The sequence below is a fragment of the Dreissena polymorpha genome, chromosome 9 (genome assembly GCF_020536995.1).
Source record: "Dreissena polymorpha isolate Duluth1 chromosome 9, UMN_Dpol_1.0, whole genome shotgun sequence".
Lineage (NCBI taxonomy): Eukaryota > Metazoa > Mollusca > Bivalvia > Myida > Dreissenidae > Dreissena > Dreissena polymorpha.
The window spans coordinates 102013780-102040840 of record NC_068363.1 but is presented as its reverse complement, the minus strand read 5'-3'; the positions used below and the strand labels follow the sequence as shown (position 1 = coordinate 102040840).

The 27061-nt window shown below is 37.1% G+C and overlaps 1 protein-coding gene across 1 annotated transcript; it reads left to right on the top strand.

The window, feature by feature from the left end:
* The first annotated feature begins 7536 nt into the window (after nt 1-7536).
* LOC127844380 (uncharacterized) lies at nt 7537-23943 on the top strand. Its single transcript, XM_052374526.1, has 4 exons — nt 7537-7627; nt 15327-15369; nt 18403-18547; nt 22374-23943. The coding sequence occupies exons 2-4, from the start codon at nt 15350-15352 to the stop codon at nt 22680-22682; spliced, it is 474 nt and encodes a 157-aa protein (XP_052230486.1). The 5' UTR covers nt 7537-7627; nt 15327-15349; the 3' UTR covers nt 22683-23943.
* The last annotated feature ends 3118 nt before the right edge of the window (nt 23944-27061 follow it).

Below are 27061 nucleotides of genomic sequence, written 5' to 3'. Positions count from 1 at the left end.
CGTTAACTGACCTCACAACCCAACTAGCTTATCCACATCCGACCGAATGGCATTCACAAACGTCAACTGACCTCACAAGCCATCTATCTTTGTGATTGAAGAATTGAGTATCAAGTCAACAAATCGTTTGACACTTACAAAAAGTTCACATATATGATTTCCAGTGCTAACACAAGACAAATAAAAAAATATATTTTTAAATGTATTTACATATGTTTAAAGAAATGATTACCTTGCTAGTCAACTATTTTCTTGATTCTTGATATAACTTGCTATGTTATTCAGTTATTAGTTATATACATGTAAGTATGTAATAATTTAATTATCTATTTATATAATACATTTGTACGTTTGTTGTTTATACTTCATTTTTGTGATCGTGTGTTTGTATATTTGTTTATTATGTAGCCAGTCATGCATTTGCTGTTTCTGCAAATAAACGGATACTGAAAATCACACTTTTATTAGCATTTATCAATGCACCAACCCGCACGAAAGTAATAAAGTTTATATTTAGAAACAAACATAGCCTAGAAGACATAATGCTTTCTTCAAAACATCATTTATATTAAAATAACAACTTTGCTTTCAATTAGAAATCAATTTAAAACCATGTTTAACATTATAAAAATTAACTGGTATAAAATAGCCAATAGATGAACATTTAATATCAGCAACACATAAACAACTTTTAAAATGTTTTCAGGACCAGTCCCTGTAGTTGGTATCGCAATCAATACTGTATTTCCTTTCTTTAAAATGTCCGATTTTGATTGTTCAACCTTACTTTCAACGTGAGTATAAAAAAAACACAATACCTTATCACTTAAGAGACCAAATTACACTTGTATTGAAGAAACCATCATATGATAGAATCAATAATGTGTAATCATTTTTATTCCCAAAACAACTACCGCTTTCAGAAACATAAGTGTGAAAAATTCCTTAAATATATCGTGTGTAAATAGGCTTTTTTACCACATATATTGCCATAAAGGTCCCAAATAATTAATAACAACGAAACTAAAGTAACCTGGTATATGCTACTATGTGATTACCTGGTATGTTCTACTATGCGATTAGCCGGGTATATGCTACTATGTGACTGCATGGTGAAAGCTTGCATGCGATTACCTGGTATATGCTACTTTGTAATTGCACAGTATAGGCTACCATGTGATTACCTGATATAATCTACAATCCGATTGCCGTGTTTGTACTACCATTCAGTTACCTTGTATCTGCTTCCATGGGATAACTGGTATATGCTCCAATGTGATGACCTGGTATATGCTTCCACGTGAGTACCAGGTATATGCTTTGATGCGGGTATCCGGTATGTTCTTGCCATTTGTGTATATGCTACCATGTGATTACCCCGATAAACGCTACCATGTGATTACCTGGTATATGCTACCATGTGATTACCTGATATATGCTACCATGTGATTACCTAATACATGCTACCATGTGATTACCTGATATATGCTACCATGTCAAGTGGGTCAAGCGAATTGCGTATTGTGTTATTTCTTAAAAGTTGACCCAGTATTTGTAAACATATTGCAAGACATGTACATTTCCAGAAAGATAATTCATTTCTGCGTTGAATAAGACCGAGATCGTGAAAATCGCTTTAACATTGATGAAGAAGTAGCTGTTCAAAGCGAAACACCCTGTTTTCGGGTGACTTCTAGTTGAATACCTTGTTATATATATATTTGATAGTGAATTATTTTTTTCAGAAAAGATGATTTTTCGTTATAATGTGATTATTTATCATTCAAAATGATGTTTTCACTAATTAATATCATAGCCACACGTTAACCACCTAGCTGTGGGTAAAACACTGGCTTGAGCCCTTCTGCATAAAGTTTCTTGAGCGTTTCTTGGCCATTAGCCTCGCTGCATGCTAAAATGTGTAACACATTACAAGTGCGTGTTCAATATACTATAGTGGGTACATTAATTCATCCCAAATCGAACAAGATCAAAACTACGGAATGCTGTTTATTTCGCCTGTCGCCCTTTGTGGACAATGAGCAACGACACACAACACGATGCAACTTTCCTTGTCCAATACTAACGAGACAATGTGACAATCAAAATGTCACGTATCGTTGACCATAGTCGAATGGCATATTAAATTGTCGAGTATCGAATCGCGTCTCGCGTTCTCAGAACGCTGCACGATATTCAATAAAGAATATACCAGATTCCGTGCACAACGCATCGTAAGGTGTGCGGTCATTTTAATCGAACTATGACTCAGAAAAATTGAAATCGAGTGACACATTTTGCCTCCAGCGTTTACATATGGTTAACATAGTAATAAGAAATAAGCAAACTTTCCACGCATCTGTTAATATGACGTCTCCTTGAAACTGTTTAAAGAGACCCCAAACAATCGCGTACCGTATACCTTTGTTCGACCCTGTCACCTACATAAGACACTTTCAGACGTGTCAATCGTATTTAATATAGTCTTAAGCAATACACAAACATTGCATTAATGATTTCGAGAAAACTCGAATCATACGATGAAATTTGTGTTTCGACTGCTTTTAAGGGTTAGCCGTCTTTTTGACCATACAATCGTCATCATCATCAATCCCTTTACCGGTTTGGCGGTTGTGTAAAATGAGGGATGACAATCCTCCAGTCAGGTATGTTGGGTACTGCTGAGTTATTCATCCGCGAAGAAATGCCCACTCTTTTACATTATCAATCCGGTTTTCTTCTGACGGCCTCGACGTCGACCTCCAGCTAGCGTGCCCTAGAAAACAGTATTGCACAGGGAATCGTACCTGGTTATTTGTCCAAACCAAGCCAGCTTTCGTCATTTGACGGTCGCCAGTAGAGGCTTGTGTGGTCCATCAAGTGTTGCAGCCATGTTCCGGACGAACTCGGAGCAGTCTTCGGGGACACGTATCTTCAACTGCCTGTATCATGAGTTCTGTGTCCGCGTGAAGGGTCCAGGTCTAGCAGCCTTAGAGAAGGAAGAAGCCTACGAGGGAATTGTACAGCCTGAACTTGGTGGCGAAGCTGATGGAACTGCTTGTCAACAGCCTGCTCAGTCTGTCCATCGCTGCGGTCGCCATGGCAATACATATAGTATGTCCTACCGTCACCGGCCGAAGAAGTGCCTTGGAGAGAAAAGGGAGAACAAACCATGGGTGACATCAGAAATCATGAACCTATGTGACAAAAGAGGAGAGTTGAGGCATGATAAGTACACCAGCTTGACTCTAGGGAAAGGGAAATTTACCAGAAAGCGAACAGGGAGGTAAGGCAGAAGATGAAAGAGGCCAAGGAGGAATGGATTGAGGAACAATATTTGATCATCGACAAAGAGATGAGCGCACGCAGCAGACAAAATGCTTACAGCATCCTCAATACCTTCATGAAGACCAGTCAGACCCTATTCAGACGCTGACGGGAATCTCCTTACCGAGGGTGCCACAGTTCTAAACAGGTCGACTTAATACTGCAGTGACCAGACTAGTTTCATTCAGATCGACCCAAGACAAGAGTCCGTCCATACTTTAGACAGAGGTGAAGGGGCAGTGCTAGTCATAGGGCAGTAAAATTTCCGGGAGTTGTTAATGTCCCTTCCTAGCTTATTAAGCACGGAGTTGATGCAACGACAGTAGAAATGGCGGCACTATGACAAAAGATCTGGGAGGATAAGAAGTGGCCAAAGGAGTGGACCCAGTCACTGGTCATACTCCTACCGAAAAGTGGCAGCTTCAAGTTTTGAGAGAATTACCACACCGTCAGCCTCATCCATAAGTCATCCCAGCAAAGTCATGATATGCATCATCGTTAGTCGATTGAAAAGTAAGGCCGAGGAACTGCTGATCGACGAGCATGCTGGATTCAGAGCTGAGTCGAGCACAGTGGAACAGATCTTCAATCATGAAATCACTGCTATGCTTTTGTCAAAATCAGCTCAGCTAAGAGTGTTTTTATGCTCCCGAAGGAGGGCATATAGTGATCGGACCGTCCGTCCGTTTGTCCGTCTTTCCGTCACACTTTGCGTTTATGTTTCACGTTTAGTTTTAGAAAAATGCTCATAACTTTACATAGCAAATTGATATTTGGCATGCATGTGTATCTCATGGAGCTGCACATTATGAGTGGTTAGAGGTCAAGGTCATCCTTCAAGGTCAAAGGTTAAATAAAAACGTATCAAAGCGGCGCAGTAGGGGGCATTGTGTTTGTGACAAACACATCTCTTGTTGTTTTTTTTTCAAAGAGTGTGCTTTAGGGCCCCATGTGTGCAAAATGATGTGTTTATCTTGGTGAAAGTTGACCTGTTAACTAAATTTGATCATGTCAGGAATAAGCTGTTTCCTTAACGGTCTAAAAGAAAAACAGAGTTGTTTGTTATGCATAAAATTTTCCTAAATTCACGACAACTGAGCATTAGAACACCAATTTGGTAACGATAGCAGTTCAACCAAAAAAGGCGTACAATGTAGTATAAAAACATGCAGGAATGTGATCATAAGGTATCATGTATAGGCTTAATGTTTATGGTCTACGGACCGACTGATTCCCCAAAGATCGACACAGAAATATCGCCGCCCCTCCCCAACCATGCAATAACAACTACACCAGCGAAGTAATAGTATGGAACGCCTCGTTTGTCTCTTGTTAACTATTAATGTATTGGAGGTTACATTGAAATGATGTGGGGTTAAATCATATGATTTGTGTTTTTAATAGTATGCTGTGTGCTTGTCATAGTTAACTGTGCTTTTGTGATGGTATGATATGTGTTTGTAATGGTATGCTGTGTTTTTGTGATGATATGCTGTGTATTTGTGATGATATGCTGTGTGTTTGCCATAGTCTGCTATTTGTCTGTCATGATGTGCTGTGTGTTTGTTATGGCATGCTATTTTTTGTGTTTGTTATGGTGCGTTGTGTGTTTGTGATGGTATGCTGTGAGTTTAATTGAAATGATTTGGGTTTAAATCAAATGATATGTGCTTATAAAAGTATGCTATGTGCTTGCCATAGTATGGTGTATGTATGTGACGGTATGCTGAGTTTTGTCATGGTATGCCGTGTTTTCGTCATGGTATGCTGTGTGTTTGTCATAGTATGCTGTGTGTTTATCATGGTATGCTGTGTGTTTGTTGTACTATCCTGCGGGTTTATCTAACATGATGTCCTGTTCATTTACTATACTGTAAGTTGGCGTTATTTTCATTCAGAACACTCGGTTCTCGTCAAAGATCTAATAGTTACGTCAAACGTATGTCCGTCGGTTCGTATGTCCGTATTTTTGTCCGTCTGTGCGTCTGTCTGTTTGTCTTTGTGTCTGTCTGTTTTCCTGTCTGTCTATTTGCCTGTCTCCCTGCCTGTCTGCCTGCCTTCCTGCCTTTATGTCTGTGTCGGTCCGTCCGCCCGTCTCTCGTTCAGTCCGTGGGTCCTTATTTCCGTATGTCAGTGCGTATGTCCGTCCGTCCGTATATCAGAAAGAGGGACAGACGGTAAGAAAGACGTACGGATATACGGACGCAGGGAGGAACGGACGGACATGCAGACCTAAAGACAGATGCACGGACAATCGGAAATAAGGACACACGGACAGACAGACATACAGACAAACAGACAGTAAGTCAGTCAGTCAGACAAACAGACAGACAAACAGACACACATGCAGGTAAACGGGCAGGCGGGCGGGCGGGCGGGCGGGCAGACAGACCGACCGACCGACCGACCGACAGACAGACAGACAGACAGACAGACAAACAGACAGACAGACAGACAGACAGACAGACAGACAGACAGACAGACAGACAGACATACAGACAGACAGACAGACAGACAGACAGACAGACAGACAGACAGGCAGGCAGGCAGGCAGGCAAGCAGGCGGCAGGCAGGCAGGCAGGCAGGCAGGCAGGCAGGCAAACAGACAGACAGACAGACAGACAGACAGGCAGACAGACAGACAGACAGACAGACAGACAGACATACAGACAGACAGACAGACAGACAGACAGACAGACAGACAGACAGACAGACAGACAGACAGACAGACAGACAGACAGACAGACAGACAGACAGACAGACAGACAGACAGACAGACAGACAGACAGACAGACAGACTTATACAAATGTACATCATTGTAATGCTTAAATACACGCATGATTATCTGTCACGTAAATAGACATAACAACATAACATTATATAACAAATAATAGTCATTATAGAATACAAATTCCAATAAAGACAATAGATGGTAAGAACACATAGGTCCTATCAAAGTTGTACTGACGTTTATTAAAAAGTAATATTAAGAATTGTATTTCTTAAGACAAAGGCTTCTTTGATAAATTTATACACATTATAAATATTTATAACCTCGACGCGTCTAAGAAACGCTGCACGATAAGTTCAAACTTTAACTACTCAAATTTCTAACAATAAAAATATATCAACGATTTTATTATAATGAGTGTATGTAGTAATCATAATGCTATATCTAGTCAGAGAAAGACATATCTATTTTATTTAGCCTTAAAAACACTTACCGTAGAACATTAATTAGTACGAATCTGTTGTAACTACCAGCATTACCAGGATTGTTAAAAGAGAACAGAAACCGCAAGATAAACGCAATCACAATGAAACTTGACGTTTGGAAGGAACCAAACTTGGAAAGCGGGTATTTGGTACGCATACCGAACAACTTGTAAGGAGTAAAAGACTCGCGTGAGTTCTGATCCGTTGCCCACCTCGATACGCCAATTCCATTGTGTCATCAAAGCTTCTGGCTTGAAACATGCCATGATTCAAATTTCACACCTGGCATCAAAGATTCTGACACTGCTTACTCCGAGACAAGCTTCTATGTCCAGGCAATCATTAGAGATGAGTGAACACAATGCCTCGTCCATTGATGACGATATCGACAGTGGGTTCTATATACGTCGCCATGTGGTAATTTCATCGCCGACGAAGCAAAATATCGACATGTTCCTCGAGTGTTAATGTTCAATTTATAGGTTACAATATACTTACCGGTAATATTGTTGGTGTGCTAATCCCTCTAAAACCATTTACAGCATTTATTTGAAGACAAAATTTTCTGTAGGGGCACTTGAAATGCCTTTATTTTAGAATATTTCTTAGTGCATGTGGTAGGGAAAACATGCTTGTTTATAAAAAATTCTCTCTTTTGCTTGAGGCTTGGAGACAATACTAGAATTTGACAGATGGCGGGAAACTCTCAGCAACTGGAGAGAAGCAAGGAAATATATAGATGGCCGTTAAAAAATGTCCGTTTTAATACTCGTGTCGAGTTCTTTCTTACATTTCGCATAATCTATATTTGTATTGTTTAAATCAATAGGCATTGAAAAGCTCTTCGAGAAAATATATGGCTATGAGGGTCTCAATGCACACAAGATTGTCTTTATTATTTTTGTTAAAGTTATTGCTTTTGCATTGTATTTGGTAAGGAAATATTTTAGTGTAGTGTGACCTTTAATAACTATAATTGTGAATATTACGACAAATAATGTTTACAACAAGCCAGGAAATGAAAATAGGAAAATAACAACAAATATTTATAATTGCATAATGATAAGCCATATTGTTTTATAGGTATTATATTTATGGTTTGAAATATTGTTAGATATCTAGCCATAATTAAAGTGTATGAATGGTATTATAAGGATGGTTGTCAATAATATTTAATTGACATAATTTTAACTTGTCATCTTCTTGTGTCATATGTTTTCATACTCGCTCACTGGATATGTTGCAATAGCCAGTAGTCCAACCCTTTCAGATATTAACCTGATATTTGGTGAATGAGTCTACCTTCATAACCAATAGATCAAGTGTGATTTTTGTTCCATCAACTGATTTTTGGCAAAGTTATTTGAATTGGAAATTTTCTCTACAAGTAATGTTTTCTGTTGCCAGTTGGGTTTTTAACGAAACTTTGACAGATATTTAGCTAATTTTTGGTATGTGGGTCAACCAATATCACTAAGATATAAAGGTTGAGTTTCATTAGGTCAACTGATTCTCTGTCGCAGTTAATGCGTGTAGTAATAGGGTGTACTCCAGAAGTCTGAATCAACCCGATATTTTTTTTTTATAGATATTTTCACCAAAGACTAATTAAATTAAAAACCATTAATGACCATAACTGTTTGAACAATGGACGTTTTATCATGACCCCAAGGCACTGAAGATGGGAACAGCTTTTTTACCACAGTGCTCCAGCTAGGCCTAAACTGATGGGCGCACACCCCTGCCCTCCCGAACCTCTGCCCTGCCCTTCCCAGGCCCCCCCTGCCCTTAAAAATTTTTTTTTTTTTTTTTTTTTTCATATGATTTATAAATCTCTTATTACAATACATTGTAATTAATTTATTCCTCATTGTAGAGATTATATTTGAATTGTTTAATAAATATGGGAATAATAATATATATTATATTCTAACAATTATTTCTAACATATAAATAAACATGCAAGAGGAAGCATTCCAGAAACGCCCGCGCGCTCAAAAGTGCCCTTGTGACAAAATACTGCGCGTCCAAAGTTCCCTTTTGAAAAAAAGCCCCCCTGCCCTTTTAAAATCCTAGCTGGAGCACTGTTTAATAATAATGGGAATAATATAGTCTAACAATTATTAATGACATATAAATTAACATACAACAGGAAGCATTCCAGAAAAGCCTGCGCGCTGGAAAGTGCCCTTTTGACAAAATACTGTGCGTCAAAAGTGCCCTTTTGACAAAAAAGCTCCCCTGCCCTTTTTAAATCCTAGCTGGAGCACTGATCACATAGTAGTACATACATAGAAGAATTGTTCAGGTCAGCAGGGCTTGCACTAAGCGGCGTACGGCCGTATATTACGCCCGATAATTGTTTCCATACGCCGATAAAAAAAAACCATGACGTCCACTGTACTTCCTTAAAATTGGTCATACGCCAAAAATAGCAACCCGTGACGTAAGCTGTTGATTAAAATAACACTTCAATCAACACTGCTTTCTGCCGACTTAATGTGTTTTGCACACGTCTTGATCAGTCTAAACTCTGCCTCCTTATATTTGCTACCGCCCACAGGTGATTAGCAAGTTTATTGTGTGTTGTTTTTCTAACGGTTACACAACTTACCCCCTGCGCGGATCGCAAATTGACCGTGACAAAGCAGTCGCTTAAAATTGGTTGCCTCTGCTCTATGTTGTCTAATGATTAGGAGATACTTGCTGGTTTTGGGCAGACGGCACGGTAAATGATCAAAGTTTAATTAATTACGTAGAATCACTACCGTATTAGGTCCCGCGAGTTTTCTCAGTCTGTTAATCCACCGATAATTATGAGTAATAACCACATTATATAAACTGGAATCACAGTTCATTTTCTATACTAACAAGTCATTTTACTAGTCAGAAACATTCAGAAAACACATTTCCTGGATAAGATATAATTTATCCGAGTAGAATTAAATTGCTACCGCAGCTACGTCATGACTTTCGACATTGCAAATGGCTGACCTATTGTAACATTCAACCCGCGTTCAGTTCAAAGCTGGCCATTCAAATTTCAAGTAATGTTGGTTCAATAATGGAGAAAACATTAAATGGATTTAACAACTATTTGATAAGGTTTGTTAAACCAGAAAACAACAAGGAAAGTTTGGATTATTAAAGTTAAACTGGTAAGGCATGTATTAAGTGTACATATTTCGGACATATATAGTATTCGGATAAACAGTAATTGATATACTAGATGCTCCATCATGACCATTCATTAAGATTGTGTTTTGTTGCAAATGCAGTCATAGGGATGAGGATAATAAAATGACAATAAATATGTGATGAAAATGTGCAACCGCACATATCTCAAATTACTTAAATGTGTTGAATGACTTAAATGTGTTATGATTACGTAGATTTTAATGAGAATTTATTGTTTTTACAAATGAACATAGTTAAATGATAGAAATAATAAAAGTTTTAAAATAAACATGTTTTGTTTTTTAAGTCGATATTGTTTGCACAAACTTATTGCCTGATTTTCCGAACTTCTCCCTATTTTTAAAGCCTAGGGTAGTCTCCGCCTTGTTGTAAGATATATCTAGTTACTTTCACAGATGAACAGTGACCCAAAATGGATGGGAAGAGTTTGTGATCATTTACGCAGTTTACATTCTGTTAACATCAACAATAAAGTTTTTTGGACTTCCAACATTTTTGAGTGGGACTTGAGTGGGACTTCCATAAGTAAAGGGCAGGAAGTCAGGACTTCCAAAATTTATTTCTTAGTGCAAGCCCTGGGTCAGAATTAGTACTTTCAATAAACAATATAGAGACATTTAACCAAAGAGGTGGGAGACTTAAATTGATCAATCATGCTACCTTTACTGTAGTCAGTAATCAGTTTATTACTCTTAGTAATATATATATATCATATCTGGCCTTTTCCTTTTTCCAGAGGTAAACACAATTATTTTTTGTACTATAATAATAATGCATATGACTCCTTAAGGTGCAATGTGGGGCATGCCTCTATTTGACATCCGATAGGCCCCAATCGAACATGTGTAAATAATGTAACTCAATGTGCTCGCTTCAAGCACTGTTTTAATTCCACCAATCACCAATTAACTCTAAATCAGATTGATGCAATGTGTACAAACTATTCACTGCAAATCAGTAAAAAACAAAATGTAAATGTATGTGAAACATCAATGTGTTTCGGTCAGTAATCAATTTGTTTTACATGTTTATGCAAAATTGATGTTTTGACAGGTATTTTAGCCTCAAGTGGTATAATACACAGAAGACCATGTAAAAGTATCTTTGGACCATGAAATACAAAAGTTTTTATTTTACTACCATGCATCTTTTGATGGAGATTAGTGATTCCTATCATAAGAACACCATGGTGTGAATGCCTAATAAAATCAATCATTTGCAGATAAATCACTGATAGTGAAGTCGTCAAAACACTCCGAGTCTCGAGTAGTATAAATGGTTTGTTAATAGGGGGCAATAAAGGAATACACGATGGTAAATTTAAATCAGACATAGCTTGAATTTTATTGTGAACTTAAAATACATTGTTTTTATTAGCTCACCTGAGCATAACATGCTCAATGGTGAGCTTTTGTGATCACCTTTTTTCCGTCGTGTGTCGTCAACATTTGCCTTTTTAACACTCTAGAGACTAGAGTCCACATTTATTTAGAGTTACACAACTTACCCCCTGCGCGGATCGCAAATTGACCGTGACAAAGCAGTCGCTTAAAATTGGTTGCCTCTGCTCTATGTTGTCTAATGATTAGGAGATACTTGCTGGTTTTGGGCAGACGGCACGGTAAATGATCAAAGTTTAATTAATTACGTAGAATCACTACCGTATTAGGTCCCGCGAGTTTTCTCAGTCTGTTAATCCACCGATAATTATGAGTAATAACCACATTATATAAACTGGAATCACAGTTCATTTTCTATACTAACAAGTCATTTTACTAGTCAGAAACATTCAGAAAACACATTTCCTGGATAAGATATAATTTATCCGAGTAGAATTAAATTGCTACCGCAGCTACGTCATGACTTTCGACATTGCAAATGGCTGACCTATTGTAACATTCAACCCGCGTTCAGTTCAAAGCTGGCCATTCAAATTTCAAGTAATGTTGGTTCAATAATGGAGAAAACATTAAATGGATTTAACAACTATTTGATAAGGTTTGTTAAACCAGAAAACAACAAGGAAAGTTTGGATTATTAAAGTTAAACTGGTAAGGCATGTATTAAGTGTACATATTTCGGACATATATAGTATTCGGATAAACAGTAATTGATATACTAGATGCTCCATCATGACCATTCATTAAGATTGTGTTTTGTTGCAAATGCAGTCATAGGGATGAGGATAATAAAATGACAATAAATATGTGATGAAAATGTGCAACCGCACATATCTCAAATTACTTAAATGTGTTGAATGACTTAAATGTGTTATGATTACGTAGATTTTAATGAGAATTTATTGTTTTTACAAATGAACATAGTTAAATGATAGAAATAATAAAAGTTTTAAAATAAACATGTTTTGTTTTTTAAGTCGATATTGTTTGCACAAACTTATTGCCTGATTTTCCAAACTTCTCCCTATTTTTAAAGCCTAGGGTAGTCTCCGCCTTGTTGTAAGATATATCTAGTTACTTTCACAGATGAACAGTGACCCAAAATGGATGGGAAGAGTTTGTGATCATTTACGCAGTTTACATTCTGTTAACATCAACAATAAAGTTTTTTGGACTTCCAACATTTTTGAGTGGGACTTGAGTGGGACTTCCATAAGTAAAGGGCAGGAAGTCAGGACTTCCAAAATTTATTTCTTAGTGCAAGCCCTGGGTCAGAATTAGTACTTTCAATAAACAATATAGAGACATTTAACCAAAGAGGTGGGAGACTTAAATTGATCAATCATGCTACCTTTACTGTAGTCAGTAATCAGTTTATTACTCTTAGTAATATATATATATCATATCTGGCCTTTTCCTTTTTCCAGAGGTAAACACAATTATTTTTTGTACTATAATAATAATGCATATGACTCCTTAAGGTGCAATGTGGGGCATGCCTCTATTTGACATCCGATAGGCCCCAATCGAACATGTGTAAATAATGTAACTCAATGTGCTCGCTTCAAGCACTGTTTTAATTCCACCAATCACCAATTAACTCTAAATCAGATTGATGCAATGTGTACAAACTATTCACTGCAAATCAGTAAAAAACAAAATGTAAATGTATGTGAAACATCAATGTGTTTCGGTCAGTAATCAATTTGTTTTACATGTTTATGCAAAATTGATGTTTTGACAGGTATTTTAGCCTCAAGTGGTATAATACACAGAAGACCATGTAAAAGTATCTTTGGACCATGAAATACAAAAGTTTTTATTTTACTACCATGCATCTTTTGATGGAGATTAGTGATTCCTATCATAAGAACACCATGGTGTGAATGCCTAATAAAATCAATCATTTGCAGATAAATCACTGATAGTGAAGTCGTCAAAACACTCCGAGTCTCGAGTAGTATAAATGGTTTGTTAATAGGGGGCAATAAAGGAATACACGATGGTAAATTTAAATCAGACATAGCTTGAATTTTATTGTGAACTTAAAATACATTGTTTTTATTAGCTCACCTGAGCATAACATGCTCAATGGTGAGCTTTTGTGATCACCTTTTTTCCGTCGTGTGTCGTCAACATTTGCCTTTTTAACACTCTAGAGACTAGAGTCCACATTTATTGTCCTATCTTCATGAAACTTGGTAAGAAGGGGTCAGAAGTTTTGCCCACATGATATCTTGGACTGGATCGAAAATGGTTTCGGTTGGTTGGAAACCATGGCCACCAAGGAGTGGGAAATTTTTCCTTATATGATCTAGTAAAACCTTATTAACTTACACTCTAGAGGCCACATTAATTGTCGGATTTTCATGAAACTTGGTCAGAAGATTTGTCATGATGATATCTTGGATGAGTTTGAAAATGGTTTCACTTAGTTGAAAAACATTGCCGCCAGGTGGCGGGGCTTCTTTTCTTATATGGCTATTGTTAAACCTTGTAAGCTCTCTGAAAAACACATTTATTGTCTGATCATTACTTAACTTGGTCAGAAGATTTGTCTCAAAAATATTTTGGACGGGTTTTTAGCTCACCTGAGCACAACATGCTCATGGTGAGCTTTTGTGATAGCCTTTTGTCCGTCATCCGTCGTGCAGCGTCAGCATTCGACTTGTTAACTCTCTAGAGGCCACATTTATTGTCCAATGTTCATGAAATTTGGTCAGAAGATTGGTCTCAATGATATCTTGGAAGAGTTCGAAAATGGTTACGTTTGCTTGAAAAACATGGCCGCCAAGGGGCAGGGCATTTTTGCCTTAAATTGCTAAAAGGCTATAGTAAAATCTTGATAACACTCTAGGGGCCACATTTAAAGTCCGATCTTCATGAAACTCGGTCAAAGATTCATCCCAATAATATCTTGGACGAGTTCAAAAATGATGCCGATTGGTTGAAAAACATGGCTGCCAAGGGGCGGGGCATTTTTCCTTGTATGGCTATAGTAAAACCTTGTTAACACTCTAGAGGCCACATTTAATATCGATCTTCGTGAAACTTGGTCAGAAGATTTGTCCCAAAAATATCTTGTTATCTCAGGTGAGCGACTTTGAACCTTTCAGGCCCTCTTGTTAAATGGTTGCGGTTTGTTGAAAAACAATGCCACCTGGGGGTGCATTTTTTCTAATATGGCTATAGTAAAACCTTTTTAACACTCCAGAAATCACATACAATGTATATTGTACAATCTTCATGAAACATGGGTCCGAACATTTTGTTCTTATGATATCTTGAATACCAGTAAGTGGGAAAATGGTTCCAGTTTGTTGAACAACATGGCCACTGGAGGGTGGGGCATTTTTCCTTATATGGCTATAGTAAAACCTTGTTAACACTCTAAATGTCTCTTTATAGTCCAGTCTTTAATGAACTTGGTCAGAATATTTTTGTAATGATATCTTGAATTGGTTCTAATATAACATTTATAGTCCAGTCTTTAATGAACTTGGTCAGAATATTTTTGTAATGATATCTTGAATTGGTTCTAAAATGGTTCTAAAATGGTTGCGGTCTGAAAAGCATGGCCACCTGAGAGCAGGGCATTTTGCCTTGTATGGCTATAGTAAAACCTTGTTCACACACAAAAAGTATGTTGATAGTTCAATCTTCATGAAAGTTGGTCACACCATTTGTTCTAATGATAGATTTGGACTGCACAGAATAGATCAGTTCCTTTGAATCTCAGGCCTGTCATGCCTGTTGTTTACGAATGTCGGAACGTGGGAAAAATGCTCTTACAGCGGGAATGTCCTTCCAAAGTGGGGACATTCGTGTGTGAATAATCCAGTGCCACTGTCAATTTCAGTGGTTTATTGCTGTTTGTTGGCTTTGTTATACCTATCAAACTAATTGGTCCCTACTGTGTACTCCTCCACAATAAAATCCTGAACTGTTACTTACAAGACTTAATAGTATCTGAGAATGTTAAGCTGATAATCAGTAAGGTAATATCAAGATGCATTATTTTATAAAGTAGGCAATGCAAAACACTTATTAAACAAAAAATAAATCATTTAACATGAGAACATTAAACAACTTTCAAACTCAAATCAATGTTAAAGGTTTGGAAATATTTTAGATGACCTGAATTAAATTTTGTTGTTGTTGATGCCTCATAATTTTAATTTCAGTTTTGTGAGCCTGCAAAAGAAAGATGGAGTTTGGTTTTTACATGTAAGTTTTACGCCATTTTTTTCTTTATTTAGTCCTGTTTAAATAAATATTTATAATGTATTTACATGTATTTGCTTCAGGATTTTCCCCAGGCCATTTAAGCTTGAATTTCGAAATCAGAGTCCCCGGGGCGCTTGAAATTTTCAGATCAGTGTATTTTTCAGTAAAAGAAAGTGGACATTGTCCAAAAAAAATCAAGGTTTCTCTATCAGTGTATCAATATTCCCTGTTTTAAAAGAGCACTCGGTACCTACTTTCACAAGTAATCACCATAAACACCACATGGGGTAATTGATAAACCACTGATAAGAGAAACTGAATAGCATGACGCGCGTATCGATTATCTTAGCCACATAACACAGTCATTTAAATGCTGACAAGGATGTATCTGGTAACTGTCCAGTCGTCAAACTGTGAAGTTCATCGTCCAATCAGTTACGCGAATGCTTATGAGGGCGGGGTTAACTATCGACCATTATTTTTGATTGACGTCGGGCATGAAGTAAGAGTTTATCGCAGCTTGATTAGCAAGACGTTGTACCATTTACGTAATATAAAACAGGTAAATAGTACTGTACAGTACATTAAAAGACAGTTTCGGGCATCATCACACCTTTTTACTGTAAACACATGTTACCTATGACTCATAATTAATACGAGACATTAATTGCATGTGGTAAACAATTAATTATTATAGCGAGTAAGTTGTGCAAATGACTCCCGGTTACAATTATGTGATAACAATTTAATTCCAGTACATGAATATTTCATCATGTCCATTTATAGAACTGATTCACCTCGTTTTTCTGACATTTATTCAACACGTAATGCCCTTTAACAAATTGTCGCTGAATTAATTACGCACACTTGTAAATGTTTCGTCCGATAATCGATAGTTAAAAGACTTATGATGGCAACCTGCCGTGATCCTCGTGGACAACGTGAATTTCATGCATAATTCCGTCAAAACATTTATTCAACTCGTAAAGTGTTTTAACAAATTATTGTTGAATTTATAACGCAAAGGTTAATATTTGTTGAAATCTCAAATGGGAATTATTCAATTTGTAATCCGAAAACCATTCCCGTAAATCGATGTTAACGCGATTTTTAATCCGAAACACACTTCCGAATGTAAATGTTACCGCAACGTTAAATATTTTTGCTTCAAATTAGCAGTGCAATTTTATTTTGCGTCAAATCTTTTTCTCAACTAAAAAGAGCGCTAAAATTATGCAGCATGTACAACGTCGCGTCATTTGCATACAAAAGCGTGCGTGTATTGAGCGTTTTAACAAGCACACAACAGGTCAGGGGATTGACGCATATTCAGAGGCAATATTTCATCAAATCAATAAATAGTCACTTAAAAAATGGCAAGGTTTGTGTTAAAGAAATAATTGAGAGTTTTTATCGTAAATATTTACCAGAAAGTGATTGATAAAAACGGAATAAACGGGATTATCGGGTAATAAATAGAAACTTGAAAAGTAGTAAGTATACAGTAATAGAGTCGGGTTGAAACGGATGTATTGGGGAATTGTTTGAGTCGGGATTTTACTATCTGTGCAGGAAAGTTTTAAAACAATTAAACAATATAAACAATGTTTTTTTTTAATGACTGGGGATTTTTTTTGAAGAGTCATGCACCAAATGACGTCTTTTGACGCTGTTTTTCTTTGAGTTATAATGCACCACAGAACGTGAATTGACACGTTTAATTAAAAAAAAATCAACGTCGGGAGGGGACACCCCTCCCGAACCTCCCCTAGCAGCACCGGGGCGCCTAACAAAAATCCTGTGGAAAGCACTGATTTGCTTACTAGAGTAGAACCTATATTTAGCTTTAAATTTTGTTTAATCCAATTTTTCTTGAGTGTAAGAAGCTAAAAATTTCACCATTCTTGTTCTCCCACATGTTTTCACATACATTGTTTAGGGGGAGCATATAGTCGCCGCTTCGTCTGTCCATGTGTGCATCTGTCTGTCTGTCCGTGCACAATTTTTGTCAAGGCTATTTCTCAGCTACTAATGACCGCAATTTAATGAAACTTTATGGGAAGCTTCACTACCAACAGAAGATGTGCATATTATCAGTGGATTCTGGGCATATGTTTTTTTCACAGAGTTATGGCCCTTTGAAATTTTCTATAAAAAAAATTCTTGTCCCCCCAACTACTGTGCCCTCAAGACGTTTCCTTTTATCTGAATATATAGTGCAATATTGTGACAAAAAAAAACTTTGGGGAGCATCACCCGTCTCAGACGGTTTCTTGTTTTCTCTGTATTGCATATGAAGGTACATGTATACAAATTACGGGCTGCTCGTTTACCATGGCAAGTTAATTTCAAATGTTGTCAAAACGACCAGGCAATTATTATTTTAGAAAAGTTTTTTCCTTTTTTCCCTACAGTTTATCACTTTGTTTAACAAACAATGAAGATTCAGGGTAATGAAAAGTCTTCATGCATTGACTGTCATGTCAGTATGATTTTATTGTTGTTTGATTTTGTTTTCTTAAAATAAAGTATAAGATTATTATCACAAATACTTTTTTCTGGGCATCTAATTCTTTGCCAGTGTAACAGATGTACGAAAGATGATTGTCCACAGCGATTTTTTTCCTTTTTTGTAAAATACCGGAAAACGGCACTTTCCCAATATGGGAAAAATTACATATTTCACAAATAAAGGTTTATTTATATTTTTAATGAACTTTAATTAATTTCCTTATGAAGCTCTATGGCTAGAACCATAGTTAATATAATATTAACAACTTGACATCAGTTATTCTCAATTTAAAGGTATTTGTTAGCAAAAAATCAAATACACTAATTTTCCAGTAAGAAGATTTCACAACGCATTTTCCCAATTTCAAGATTTTCACTACAAAATTTTTCCCAATTTTGAGGTTTTCACGACTCAATTTTTCCCAATTGGATCAGTACAGGTACTTTTCCCTATAGGACAAAAAACTCTGGTCCATCTGGGCAGTCCATTGTGAAATGTTAGCTTGTAGTTTATTTTTGCAGTGTGATCTTCATACTGATCATGCTCAAGTTGCTGATCTGGGTGTGCGTCATCTACAGTCGAGCCCAGCGCAGGAGACGCCTCCTGGCCGCCATTGACGCAGCCGCCAGCAACCCTCGTGTCATTATCGTTGAGCGAGGCTCACGGGTATGTAGTGATATGAACGGTTGTTCACTTTGTCTTGTACCTACCGCATTTGACCCTTTACAGTGTTTGTTTACCATTTTGGGAATGGGGATGGGTCTCTTTTGATGGGTGAATTTGTGTTGTTTTGACTTAAATGTGGCAATTAATGTTTTTGTTTCACTAAAAAAATGCTTCAAAATTGAGAATAAAAGTGTTTTCAGTATTATATTTATTAAGTTTGAACTTGTATAGGGAGGTTAATGAAATTTTGCAATCTAAAATTTTTTTATATACATGTGTATTTTTTTAAACCTTCAATTGGGAATTTTTAGGTCCCATTAGGGAAAAATATATAATTTTTAGCTCACCTGATTGCTCAGGTGAGCTTTTGTGACCGGTCTTTGTCTGTCGTCCGTTCGTTAACATTTGTTGGTAAACACTCTAGAGGCCACATTTATTGTCCGATCATGAAACTTGGTCAGAAGCTTCGTCCCAATGAAATCTCGGTCGAGTTTGAAACTGGGTGGTGTCCCCGTCAAAAACTAGGTCACTAGGTCAAAAAAAGACAAAAACTTGTTAACACTGTAGATGTCACATTTCATGCCCAATCTTCATGTAACTTGGTCAAAATGTTTTTCTTAATGATATGTTGGTTGAGTTCAAAAGTGGTTCCAGTCCATTGGAAAACATGGCCGCCAGTGGACGGGGCAGTATTCCTTATTTGGCTATAGAGAAACCTTGTAAACACTCTGGAAGTCACAATTTTTGCCCAATCGTCATGAAAGTTGGTCAAAACATTGGTTTTATTGATTTCTCGGACGAGTTCGAAAATGGTCCAGATCGGTGAAAAAACATTGCCGCCAGTGGGCGGGGCATTTTTCTCTATATGTATATAGTGAAAACATGGGAACACTCTAGAAGTCACATTTTTGGCCCAATTTTCATGAAATTTGGTCAGAACTATTGTTTCCTAGATATGTGAGTTAAGTTTGAAATGGTTCCGGTTAGTTGAAAAACATGTTTGCCAGGGGGACGGGGCAGTTTTCCTTATATTTAAATAGTAAAAAGGCTTTAAAACAACCATGAATTAAGATCATCAGTAACATGCAAGACAACTCTTTTAAATATTGCATTTAAGTTTACAGTAGTTACTCCCCTTTGATTATTAATGTTTTCATAATAATAATAGTTGTGTGTATCATTTATGTGTTAATTTTTATTCGAGGTTGGATGTTTTTTTTAGCACACCTGATTACTCAGGTGAGCTTTTGTGACCGGTCTTTGTCCGTCTGTCCGTCGTCCGTCCGTCCACATTTGTTCGTAAACACTCTAGAGGCCACATTTATTGTCCGATCTTCATGAAACTTGGTCAGAAGATTTCTCCCAATTATATCTCGATCGAGTTCAAAACAAGGTCATGCTGGGTCAAAAACTAGGTCATTAGGTCAAAGTAAAAGAAAAAGCTTGTAAACACTCTAGAAGTCACATTTAATGCCCAATCTTCATGTAATTTTGTTTCAATGTCTGTCTTAATGATATGTTGGTTGAGTTCAAAAGTGGTTCCGATCTGTTGAAAAAGATGGCCGCCAGTGGGCGGGGCAGTTTTCCTTATATGGCTATAGAGAAACCTTGTAAACACTCTAGAAGTCACAATTTTTGCCCAATCATCATGAAAGTTAATCAAAACATTGGTTTTATTGATATGTCAGACAAGTTCGAAAATGATCCAGATCGGTAAAAAAACATGGCCGCCAGTGGGCGGGGCATTTTTCTCTATATGTATATAGTGTAAACATGTGAACACTCTATAAGTCACATTTTTTGCCCAATTTTCTTGAAATTTGGTCAGAACTTTTGTTTCCTTGATACGAGAGTTGAGTTGGAAAATGGTTCCGGTCAGTTGAATAACATAGCTGCTGGGGGGCTGGCAGTTTTTTTTTATTTATATAGTAAAATAAAGCTTGTGAACACTCTAGAAGTCACATTTTTTGCCCAATCATCATGAAACTTGGTGAAAAGATTGGTTTTATATACATCTCAGATGAGTTTGCAAATGGTCCCGATGGGTCAATAAACATGGCTGCCAGGGGGTTGGGGCAGTTTTCCTTATGTGACTATATTGAGAAACCTTGTGATCGAACACTATAGAAGTCACATATTTTGCCTAATCATCGTGACACTTAGTCAATACATTGGTTATATTGATTTCTTGGACAAGTTGGAAAATGGCTCAGATCGGTGAAACACACATTTTAGCTCACCTGATTGCTCAGGTGAGGTTTTAGGATTGGTCTTTGTCCGCTGTCCGTCCATCCACATTTGGTTTGTAAACACTCTAGCATTCACATTTCTCAAGCATTCTTTATCAAAGTTGCTGAAAGATCTCAGTCAAGTTTGATGATGAGAAAAATCACATAACTAATGCCCTTAGATTGTCCAAATTCTTGTAAGCAAAGTTTGATGTTTGGTAAGGGGGGTCAACTCAAAATATAGGTCACCATTTCAAATCTTACAAAAACAAAAACACTCCCTACGCCAGAGTTTTGGTTCAATAAAGATGAAACTTGACCAGTATGTTTGTCTGGTCAATATCTAGGTCAAGTTTGACATTAGGTAAAGATTAAATGAACCGACTCCTCTCAGGTGAGCGAACTAGGGCCATCTTGGCCCTCTTGTTTTCAATTGGGATTTGGGGCCAAATTCCAGACCCGATTTTGAACGAAAAAAAACCCAACACTTTACCACTCATATATGCACTTCAACATTTCTTACTGTAGTCAAATTTTAAGGCTTAATTTCCAACCATCAGATACTGGTGCAACAGCAAACAGCATAAAACCTGAACAGACTGCCACTTTAATTTATGCTGTTAACGTTTTATGCTGGATGCATATACCCAATGTCTATTTGATTCTCAATGAGAAAGGGTCAATGAAACGTTAGAGCTGTCTTTTGAAGGACTGTGTCTTTTATCAATGATAGGCATGATGAGATGTTGCGTGGTTTCTAAGGTCAAAGGTAAAGATTAAAAAGTAAGGTCAAAGGTGTTTTTTGAGATTGTCTGTCTTTAGCTGAAAGGTCAAAGTAAAAAATCAAGGTGAATTTGAAGAGATCTCAATTGCCAAACATTTTGTCTGATGTTTTTAATAGTTGTCTTTTTGGGACAATGGTGCTATATAATTTTCATGAAACTATTGACTCTTGCTAGGTATCTTCTAAAGGTTTAGCATTTGGAAACAAAGATATTTATGAATGGCTGGGAGACTTTTGAATCAGGTTTAATATTTAATTGCCAACAAACACATCTTTATCCTAATTAGTCCTCAGTTACTTATACCTCTACATCTAGTAGGGCAGTCCACAGTAACTTATACCTCTACATCTTGTAGGGCAGTCCACAGTTACTTATACCTCTACATCTAGTAGGGCAGTCCACAGTTACTTATACCTCTACATCTAGTAGGGCAGTCCACAGTTACTTATACCTCTACATCTAGTAGGGCAGTCCACAGTTACTTATACCTCTACATCTAGTAGGGCAGTCCACAGTTACTTATACCTCTACATCTAGTAGGGCAGTCCACAGTTACTTATACCTCTACATCTAGTAGGGCAGTCCTCAGTTACTTATACCTCTACATCTAGTAGGGCAGTCCACAGTTACTTATACCTTTAAATCTAGGAGGGCAGTCCTCTGTTACTTCTATTTTGAATTATTGTAAAGAGTTATATTTTATTAATTTTTTCCATATAAGAGGACTTTTTGCGCAAACAAGTCCCAATTCTGAAATTGAATTTTTCCCGAATGGTCTAGAAAACGTCTGTATTAATTGCTTATTAATTGTAGGATGGTCAACATGGCATTCACAATGACTACAGTGGTGGAGTGGACAATCCAGCACTTGCCCAGTGGGGACTTCCATCTTATGACGAGGCAGCGCACATGCAGAGCAAACCTCCACCCTACGAGCAGGTGGTTTGTAGCCCCACCAGTCAGCAGCAGGTGGTTTGTAGCCCCACGGGCCAGCAGGGGTCAAGCTTTCAGCCCACATGGCCAAGCGGTGAGGCACCACTTCCGCCCAACTACTCTCAGCTGTTTACTGGGCAGCAGACAGCACCAGGGAACTTTTCCCAGGCCCCAGTGCACAAGAATTAACCGAATATCAGATCATAGCATCAGGGAATATGCCACTGGCCCCTTCTTACAAGAGTCAATGGTACTCTTACAACATTTTCCAAGAATAAATCGAATATTTTTTTTTGTTCATCGTTTACTAATTTCATGAATATTGTTCTCTAAGCATCCTTATGAAATTAATGTAATAAAGCATTTTTTCAGTATTCAATAGGTCACTGAGGCAGGCATGTTTATAATATGTCTGCAAATGTGTTTAACGTAATTATTTATTTTCTTGCAGTAGTCAACTTCAATGAACCGTGATTTGCTTTTCGATTTGTCTTTGAAAGAGACCTCAATGGCATTAGTTTGTTTTTAAAATAAAAAACGAACAAACTGTTCATGTTCATTAAACATTTATTTTGTGTCACTTTTTAATTTATTGTGACTGTGTAAATGTTGTTTGACATTTTTTAATGTATGTGAATTTTTTAGCAATCCTTATGAGGAATGCTTCTTGTGATACAAATGATGTTATGAAACTTTTAACATGCACATATAGGTGTCATCGCGTTTTTTGCATCAAACTGAAGAAAGACTTATCATTTGTAACTGAAGAGTTAGTGTCCTTTGTTTATACACAAATTTCTGTTTCCGCATTTTTTTGCAGGTGCTTTCTGTCCATGACGGTGTTTGTGTGTTTATGGTGATTTACGCTGATGAAAGTTTTTGTCTATTGAGTTCAATTTTCCTCAGTACCAATTTCAGGGCATAATGGAGGTCATTTCCTCTGCTATACTGTTGGGCTTGTTGTCCCCTACCGGTGAAACCGGAGGGGACTTATGGTTTGCACTCCGTCTGTCTGTCTGTCAGTCTGTCTGTCAGTCAGTCTGTCACACTTTTCTGGATCCTGCGATAACTTCAAAAGTTCTTAATATTTTTTCATGAAACTTGAAACATGGATAGATGGCAATATGGAGATTATGCACGTCATTTCATTTTGTTCCTTCGTCAAAAATTCTGGTTGCAATGGCAACAAATATAAAAAAAAAAAAATTTTTTTTACTGACAATGGTGGAGTTTCACCGGTATGGGACCATATTGCTTGGCAATCTCTTGTTCACAGAGTCCCTTGTTAATGGAATGATTATTTTAATTGTAACACTATTTGAATTATGGATACCAAAGAACAACAGTGTAACTTAAGTGCATTTATTTTATTGTACTATTTTATTTATCATTTTATTGATCATCTATTTTATAAATGCATCAGTTATCATTTATAATAATCCAAACTTTTGGATAGTGTTTTAGTTACCGTATTTTACCATGTATAGCGCGCTACCATGTATAACGCGCATGCGATTTTTTAAAGCCAAAATGGAGAAAAAAAAGAATTCAAGACCAAAAACCTGAAAATTTGGCCGAAAATGGCCGCCATTCTTATATTGCGCAATCATTTAATCTGAGTTTTTCGGGCGCTTAATTTTTTGTTTTAAAGTAGGGAGCGTTTATACGATCAGGAGCATGGGTTGCAAAGCACTATATTTTCGACAATTTTTAAGATTATTCTCTCGAGAACACCGTTATGTCCTTATTTCCGCTGCGCATGTTTGCGTTAAATTCGAACCACTATTACCTATTCCTCACATTTGAACAGTGTAACATTTTCATTACCTGCCGCTCACAACATCGTATGACATCTTCTTCTGCAGACCCGCAACATCTCAATGTCCAATTTTACGCAAATCGTCCGTGGATCCCATTTTATTTTTCATCGACTTAAATATTTCCCCATTAAGAGATGCTCCCCGATAAATCCAGTTTGACCCGGTATTTCGCGCCTTCACTGCGTCTAGTTGATAAGTATTTATAGTAAGACAAACAATACACCCGAACGCTCAATTCCATACAGTTGGCGTTATCCGCGTAAAGCCATTTGACAAATATCATTTGCTTGTCTCTATTGAAAGAAAATAAAACGAGTCTATATCTCTATTGTTGGTTTGTAACCTACGTAGTATACTCGCACAGTAGCATATTTATGCAGAGATCGGAAAATCATTGATAAATGTATTCGTCGTTTCAATGCTTAGGGCCAAGTAATTTCGGCAAATCGGAACTCAACTTACGTAAAACACTTGCTCAATTAACCGTTGAACTCCACCTCCGTTCTTTGCAAAAGGTTCGAAGGCGGAGCTTTGCACGTGCTATTATTTAATTGGACGATTGCCATTGAGGAACAAACACACGATTGGTTCGGCATGTTGATTGCTAGACAAAGGAAGCCAATTTTGTCGGCGAGACACTTGTCGCTTTATTGCTTCAGACAGGAAGCGGCTTTCCTTTGATGACGTCAAACTGTCAATTCACATGGAGTGCAAATTTTCGGAAATGCTAACATTAAACTTTGGATTAAATTATCAAAATAAAGCAAAAGCGAAGTTGAGAAATACTTATTGAAATAATTAGCCTTAGTTCAAATAAGACGTTTTGCGTTGTAAATCAACGAGTTTTCATGACAACGAAAACTTTAACAAACAATACCGCGGCGCACAGGGATCGATATACCTCGATTTTTTTAATGAACAATCAATGAAGAAGTGTGAAAACACCAACAAAGACATTTTTTTTTCATCTTTTAATTTTTGTCAAAACAATTACTACCCCGTTCATTCCTAACCTTTCCCGCTATTTGTTGTTTCGACAACGGCCCCTTCAGTCTATAACATTATAGGGTGTAGTTTTTTTGCAATAACAAAAATGGCGGCAATTGTGAAGATTTACGATTACGTAATGGATTTTTTGCAATTTAGCAACCAGGAAAGCGTTGTGTCAATGTATTACGCGCACTGAATTTTTATTTTGAAATTTGAAGGTAGAAAACTGCGCGCTATGCATGGTAAAATACGGTATTACTTATTATTCTTAAATCTACACAAGTGTATAATTATTAAAGCACTACACTGAAATATTGAATATCAAATTTGTTGATAAGGTTTCCAATTTTATTACCAATGCCATGTTGACATAACAATGGCAAATTCAGGAAGATTTAAATGTGTGTGTACAGATGAAAGCAGTATTTTTTTTATTCAATGATTTTATTTGCAAAATAATCCATTGTTTTAACAAATACACACATGTTTGAGAGTTTATTAAACAATTCTCATCCAATATTGTACAATTGCATTTTTAGCTCGACTATTATATATAAAATATATATTGTGGAGCTATCCTACTCACCCCGGTATCGGCGTAAGCGTTAGCGTGCAAATGTTAAAGTTTTCGTACTACTTCAAATATTTTCTTTGTCCCTTGACATATTGCTTTCATATTTTGCATACTTGTTTACCAACATGATCCCAACCTATAAACAAGAGCAGACAACTCTATCAAGCATTTTGTCATAATTATGGCCCCTTTTCCACTTAGAATATGCAGCAAATGTTAAAGTTTGCGTACTACCCCAACTATTTTCAATGTCCCTTGACATATTGCTTTCATATTTTGCATACTTGTTAACCATCATGACCCCAACCTATAAACAAGAGCAGACAACTGTATCAAGCATTTTGACATAATTATTGCCCCTTTTATACTAATATGCATATTATTGATAAATCTATGTTAAAGTTTGACAAAACAATACTTACCTGACATACAACAATGCACTCCACTCAAACCATCCCCCGCAGAACCCCCCCCCCCCCCCCCCCCCCCCCACAACACATTTTTTTTTATTTTTATTTTTGAAAGATCATCTATTAAATGATCACACACCCACATTATACCCCCCTCTCTCCCCCCCTCCCCATTTTTTTTCCTTATTTTTGAAACATCATCTATTAAATGATCACTCACCCACATATTACCCCCCCCCCCCCCCCCCCCCCCCCCCACCCCTCTCCATGATGGCTTACGTTATACTGTCAGGCACTCGAATAGTCGAGCGCGCTGTCCTCTGACAGCTCTTGTATATACACCTTACTCAGGTGTATTAGTTCTGTATTATGTTTTTAAGGCCCCTTTTTGAATAGGGTGACATATAGCAGTCGTTCTGTCCGTCTGTATTACTGTGTGAAGTCGATCGTCTCCGCCATAACTTTGCCATATACTGATCAATTTAAAAACAACTTGCCACAAATGTTCAATGTTATAAGGCAAAGTCAAGTGTAACACTCAAAGGTCATTGTCAAGATTAGAGATCAACATTTTTGTCAAAACATCTAGAAAATTTATGATGCACCCACAACTTTGCTTTGGCACATGCAAGACGTGTTGGGTGTATATATTTTTGTCTGGCCTTTAAACCGCTTGCCCTGATGTATCTCTGTCATTCATCATGCGATTAGAATGACCACCTTGAGGAGACTGTGAGTAAAACCTGTCTGCTGATGTTACAGGTCAAGTTCACA